Below are 6,904 nucleotides of genomic sequence, written 5' to 3'. Positions count from 1 at the left end.
ATTTTAGTAAATCTATTTAAAAGCCATCAATATTTTCTTTTTATGCTATAATTTGCTCATAATTTATTGTCCATACTAAATTTAATCACACATTAGGTTTATGAATATTTAATATCTATACTTTTATTAGAAAATATAATTTATTTAAACTAAAAATTTTATTTTAAATATCCCAACAAACTTTATATTATAAAATATAATAAATAAATAAAAAATAATATTAATAAAAGATAAAATGACTGACATAAAAATACCTTTTGGTTGGAACTCTTACTAAACTTGTTCAACAAATAGATGTTCTTATTCTTCTATTTAAGAGCAAGGAGTGTCTTATTGGAACGATTCTAATATTATCATAAGTCTTTTCTTCTATGTTGCAATTGCTGGAACTTACAATATTACCCTTTAGTCTGCTGAAGTATAGAGATCAGCAGAACTTTAAGTTAGTATACCCTCTATCTCATACAATTACCTTGCAAACTTTGATACTGATAGCTTGAATCTGTCTCTTGGTGCCATCCAAATTTAAAACTCTGGTTACTTGTAAGTAAATTTTAAAGGCACTAATTCTTCAGTAAATAAAAAAGCTGGCTATTATCCTTAATTAAACTCTTTTGTTCTCTCAGGTTCGAAAAACAAAAATTCTATATATTATGTTAATGACTCTTTTTCATCACATTTTGGCAGAAGAGGTCCTTCAGTTCATTTAACATATAACTTAGAATCTGATCAAAATATCCAATAATTCTTCAATGAAGCTAATGTTCCTAAGTACTGGGATGCAGTAGGTACTTATGCAATGGCAATAGGCTTTGACTACGGATATTTTGGAATGTAAGTAAATTCTGAATCTGAAAGAAGAATTCTTTTTTCTGTATGGAGTCCATAGTCAACTGATGACTCATCTTAAATATCAGATGAGAATACTGTTATTTTAGATTCTAAAGGTAACAACACCGTTATTAACTCTTTTGGAGGTGAAGGTTCTGGCGGATAGAGCTATCTAGTTTATCCTTGGGTTGCAGGTGTTTCATATTAATTCAAGCTTGTTGGTTAGCCTTCTACAAACGGGTACTCAGTATTTAGTGCTTATTTTAAGGATCCTACTAATTCCTAAGATTATATTTTAATTGCTTCATGGAAAAGACCAAAAACATAATCATACTTAAGTGGTTTATATTCATTTTTAGAAAACTTTGATCCAGAAAAAGGAAATATTTCAAGAAAAGTGTACTATAATAACTAAAAGGCAATTGATAACTTAGGTAATTAAGTAAAAGTATTATCAGCTTACTTTACTTATGATGAAACAGCTCAATAAAAACAGAGACTGGATTATGACGGTGGTGTAAATAACTTAAATGGATATTACCTTAGAAATTGTGGCTTTTTTAATAAGACTAATGTTAAGTAAGGAGATACTTTCATAAAAAATAAATGATAAAATATATATATATAATAAAAGATATTATTTAATAATTTTACATTCCTTATTAGTTCTAAATTATAAAATAATTCACTTTTTTTAATAGTTTTCTTTTTAATTAGGATATTTTTCAATTAAAATCTTTATTAAATTCTAAATAACTAATTGAAATTTTATCATAATAAATTAAAATAAAATTATTCTAAAAAAAAAGATTTTATCCATTGATTTCAAAGAATATGTTCTATTAAAAGTAAATAAATGAAATATTTAGATATTTGAAAAAATTCTAATAATTTCTATCATATTAATTAGGAGTGTTTTGTGATTACCAATTTTATGAATATTAATAAAAAGTGAAAATATTGTTTAGATTTCAAATTTATTTTTATTTAATTAAATTGGATCAAAATTTTCATATTTTGTAAATTGAGTAAAGAAGTAGGCGAGTAATTTACATCTCATGTTTAATATAAATATTTTTTTAAATTATCAAAAATAATTAATAATTCTTATTTTAATTTTAATTAGAAGAAGATACTAGTATGACTCTTGCATAAGGATTCTTATTAGTGAAGATTAAATTGGGTTTTTTAAAATCAATTGGCAAATTTTCTTTGGAAATCTTTTTTTAAGAAGATATGTTTTCCCATTTTATTATATTTGTAAATAATAACAATACAAATTTGATATTCATATATAAAGAAATAAATAGCTCATACTGATTTATTTTTATATTATTAAATGATGCCTATTAAATATATATTCTACCTTATTAATTTAGATTTTGGAAATCTTTAATTAAATTTAATGTTAAATACCATTACTTTTAATTAAACATGTGCTTTCATTCTATTCTTTCATTTCATTATGAAATTTTTTATATTTAATTCAAATGGCTTTCAAATTCAATTAATTATTTGCGAGGTTAATTCACATCTAACATTAATTTCATCTATAAATTGTTCAATATCATTGAACCACCTTGTCATTCATTACTAAATTGAAATGTCTTTGCATCTGAATTAAAGAAAAAAAAAAGGAATTTTATTTTATGTATTTACTAATTTATTTAACATAAAAACTATTATTAATTAATTTAAATGGATTATCTAATCTAAAACCTAAAAATAATTCATTTTATATATTTTTGAATAAACATAGTTATAAACGAATTAAACTCATAAATATTTGCTTTATCTTTGTCAAAATTTACATGATAATCATTTAATTTGTTATTTTAGCCATTATTTGCTGTTTTATGTTCATTAAAACTAATAAAAAAATAATATAATATTTATAATTTTATATTTAATTTGGATAATTAAATAAAAATATTCCTACTACTTTTTAAGAAAATCACAATTAATTTTATTTATTACTCATTTAAAGTTAAACTTACATAAATAAGTAATTAAGTAAAATAGATAAATTTTAGTAGGATTAAAATATATTCAAGCTTAATTCGTAATTTGGAATTACTAAAACCTCTCTTTTGGATTAAAGATTAATTAATTACCACTATTTCAATTTTAGTAACAGGATCATTTTAGGAAATATTTTAACTTTTAAAGTCAGTTAAAATGTTTAAAATCTAAATAAATCAATTATTAAGAACATAATTTTATTTTTTAATAAAATTTTTAAAATATATGATTAAGGTATTATATATAGCAAACAAACTTGTTATTTGATTACATGCTATATTATTTACATATTAACTTAATACTTTAATTAATTAAGATATATAAAAAATAAGAATGTCAAAATTTGTTTTAATTCAGTTAAAACGTAATGTAGCTCATTTCGAATAGCATGTTTAATATGCTAAAAATGTACTTATACATTTAATTGTAAAAAATATTAGAAAAATAATAGTAAAGCATAGGCATTATAAATATATTAAAGAATAGCTTTCAAAAATAGAGATGCATAATTATAACCATCAATACTAAATAATTAATAATCATTGGCTTAACATTAATAATACCAAGCTATTAGAAAAAGCTTATTAAATTAGCTACAAATTTTTTGATTCATTGCTTAATTTACTCAAATAATGTTCTATCACTCAAAATTTAACCAGAAGTTTAAATAAAAGATAATCAAGAAATATATTTTTATTAGTAAATAGAATTGTTTAAATTATGAATTCCATTTTAAATATCAATCAAACTTTTATATTTTAAATCATTATAAATTAAAAAAATAATAAAAAGATAAAATGAATGACACAAAAGTATCTTTTGGTTGGAACTCTTACTAAACTTGTTCTGCATAGTAGTGTTCCAAACCTTAAATCTTAGAACAAGGAATCTCTTATTGGTAAGATTCTAACATTATCATAAGCCTTTTCTTCTATGTTGCTGTTGCTGGAGCTTATGATATTTCTCTTTTATCTACTGAAGTATAGAGATCAGCAGAACTTTAAGTTACTATTCCCGCTATCTCCTACAGCTACTTAGCAAAATTTAACACTGATAGCTTGAATTTATCTCTCGGTACCATCCAAATTAAATATCCTGCATACTATTAAGTAAATTTTCAAGGGACTAATTCTTTGGTAAATAAAAAAGCTGGCTTTTACCCATAATTAAACTCTTTGATTCTCTCAAATTCTGAAAATTAAAATGCTATATTTTATGTTAAAGACTCTTATTCATCATATTTTGGCAGAAGAGGCCCTTCATGTCATTTCAGATACAACCTAGAACATAGTTAAAATATCCAGCAATTCTACAATGAAGTTAATGTTCCTAAGAATTGGGATACATTGGGCACTTTTGCAATGGCAATAGGTTTTAACTATGGATATTTTGGAATGTAAGTGAATTCTGAAACTGAAAGAAAAATTCTTTTTTCTGTATGGAGTCCATAGTAAACTGATGATCCATCTTAAATATCACCTGATAATGCCGTTCTTTTAGTAGCTAAAGGTAACAACACCGTTATTAACTCTTTTGGAAATGAAGGATCTGGCGGACAGAGCTATCTAGTTTATCCTTGGGTTGCAGGTGTTTCATATAAATTCAAACTTGTTGGTTAACCTTCTACAGACGGATACTCAATATATAGTGCTTACTTTAAGGATCCCACAATATGCTCAGATTATATTTTAATTGCTTCTTGGAAAAGACCAAAAACATAATCATACTTAAGTGGTTTACACTCATTTATAGAAAATTTTGAACCAGAAACAGGAAATATTTCAAGAAAAGCCTACTTTAATAACTAGAAAGCTATTGATGATTAAAACAAAGAAGTAAAAGTATTATCAGCTTCCTTTTCTTATGATGGTACAGCATCTTAATAGCAGAGGTTTGATTATGATGGTGGTGTAGATATCCTAAAAGGATTTTACCTTAGAAACTGTGGCTTTTTTAACAAGACTAATGTTTAGTATGGAGATACTTTCAGAAAAAATAGATGATAAAATTGAATATATTTGATATTATTTTGTATTTTTACATTATTTAGTTGTATGAAAATATCAAATCGTTTACTATTTTAAAGTCAGTTTTTTTGTTGAAAAGACATTTTTTTAAATCCTAAAAACAAATTAACTTTTTAAAATAAGAAATTTATTTAAAACTTTTCCAAACATTTAATCTTGAATCAATTTTTTTAAATATAAAATAATGAAAAAAATTTTTTATACCACAAAAATTAAATTAAAAAGTAAAATTTGATTTCTCCCTAAGGTTTTATTTAAATCACGGTATCTAATTAATTATGATAAATAAAAAAAGGATAGAAATATGATTCATGGATAATATTTAAGATAATAATATAACTGGCATATAAAAGCTTGGCATTCTTTTAATTTAATAAGATATATTAAACTAAAAGTTCCAAATTATTTTATCGTTTTTGGAGAATTCGGAGGGTTTGCTTAAGAGAATTTAATTTATTTAAGTAAATTTAATTTTTAAATTTTTTTATTTTTAATAAATAATTTATTTACTTACAAAAATATGAATGATATTTATAAATTTAAAATCAATAATAAAAACTATAAATCTATTTATATTTTAGGTTAAAAACACTTTTTAAAAATATTAAATAATAAAATATATAATATTATTCAAACATTTTATATTGATTCATCCTTTTTTCACCAGCTGTTTATCATCAGAAATTTAAATTAAAGACAACTAATCTTTATGATTTAAGACACTTGCCTTTTACTTTGAATTTTTATGAAATTTTCAATGAGCTAAAAATTTTAAAATAAATCTGTGTAAATTTTAAATAAATATAAAAATAGAATAAACTTTTAAATTAAATTATTCTTTAAATTTATAAATAAAATAATATTAGTGCAATAAAAAAGATAAAAAAATAAATCAAATAAATTCAAAGAAATTTTTTTTATATTCATTTTTATAGTTTAAAATATCACAATTCAAAACAAATAAACTGTTTTTACTCAAGGTAAAGTGTCAAATTTGAGAGATTAATGCATTTTGCTAAAGCTGAACCTAAGCCTGATGCACCTTCATCACCAATTAAATTCAATCTTTTTAAATATTGAAGAAAAAATATATCATTAAATAGTTAATTAGAAGGAAAAAATGAAGAAAAAATATGAAATAATAAAATTAATTAATAATAAAAGCAAATGAATAAAATAAATGATGAGCTTAATTAACAAAGAAAAAACAAAACAGCAAGCACGATAAAAAGAAAAAGAAAAAAGAGCTTTATTGTTTTTAATTAGTTTTTATAATTAAAAATATCACAATCCAAAACAAATAAACTGTTTTTACCTAAGGTCAAGTGTCAAATTTGAGAGATTAATGCATTTTGCTAAAGCTGAACCTAAGCCTGATGCACCGCATTCACCAATTTAATTGTAACTTTTTAAATATTGAAGAAAAAATATATCATTAAATAGTTAATTAGAAGGAAAAAATGAAGAAAAAATATGAAATAATAAAATTAATTAATAATAAAAGCAAATGAATAAAATAAATGATGAGCTTAATTAACAAAGAAAAAACAAAACAGCAAGCACGATAAAAAGAAAAAGAAAAAAGAGCTTTATTGTTTTTAATTAGTTTTTATAATTAAAAATATCACAATCCAAAACAAATAAACTGTTTTTACTAAAGGTTAAGTGTCAAATTTGAGAGATTAATGCATTTTGCTAAAGCTGAACCTAAGCCTGATGCACCTTCATCACCAATTTAATTGTAACTTTTTAAATATTGAAGAAAAAATATATCATTAAATAGTTAATTAGAAGGAAAAAATGAAGAAAAAATATGAAATAATAAAATTAATTAATAATAAAAGCAAATGAATAAAATAAATGATGAGCTTAATTAACAAAGAAAAAACAAAACAGCAAGCACGATAAAAAGAAAAAGAAAAAAGAGCTTTATTGTTTTTAATTAGTTTTTATAATTAAAAATATCACAATCCAAAACAAATAAACTGTTTTTACTAAAGGTCAAGTGTCTATTTGAGAGATTA

The 6,904-nt window shown here is 22.3% G+C and overlaps 3 protein-coding genes across 3 annotated transcripts; 2 read left to right on the top strand and 1 right to left on the bottom strand. All coding sequences in view use genetic code 6, as the record gives it.

Annotated features, from left to right (window-relative positions):
• Positions 1-235: 235 nt before the first annotated feature.
• On the top strand, positions 236-1,441 carry TTHERM_00996440 (nematoblast specific protein; the record flags this gene model as incomplete). Its single annotated transcript, XM_001019183.1, has 1 exon — positions 236-1,441. The coding sequence occupies one exon, from the start codon at positions 236-238 to the stop codon at positions 1,439-1,441; it is 1,206 nt and encodes a 401-aa protein (XP_001019183.1).
• A 2,209-nt stretch (positions 1,442-3,650) lies between these two features.
• On the top strand, positions 3,651-4,856 carry TTHERM_00996430 (nematoblast specific protein; the record flags this gene model as incomplete). Its single annotated transcript, XM_001019182.1, has 1 exon — positions 3,651-4,856. One exon carries the CDS (start codon positions 3,651-3,653, stop codon positions 4,854-4,856), a length of 1,206 nt encoding a protein of 401 aa, XP_001019182.1.
• Positions 4,857-5,389: 533 nt separating this feature from the next.
• TTHERM_000996429 (hypothetical protein) lies at positions 5,390-5,945 on the bottom strand (the record flags this gene model as incomplete). The annotated part of the gene is made up of 2 exons (XM_012798417.1): positions 5,390-5,642; positions 5,856-5,945. Coding segments are annotated over 2 exons (174 nt in total), but the record flags the coding sequence as incomplete, so codon positions are not given.
• Positions 5,946-6,904: the final 959 nt, after the last annotated feature.

This window comes from Tetrahymena thermophila (genome assembly GCF_000189635.1).
Source record: "Tetrahymena thermophila SB210 genomic scaffold scf_8254589, whole genome shotgun sequence".
In the NCBI taxonomy this organism is placed as follows: domain Eukaryota; phylum Ciliophora; class Oligohymenophorea; order Hymenostomatida; family Tetrahymenidae; genus Tetrahymena; species Tetrahymena thermophila.
Note: the sequence above shows the minus strand (reverse complement) of the source record. Positions and strands in the feature narration are given on the sequence as shown.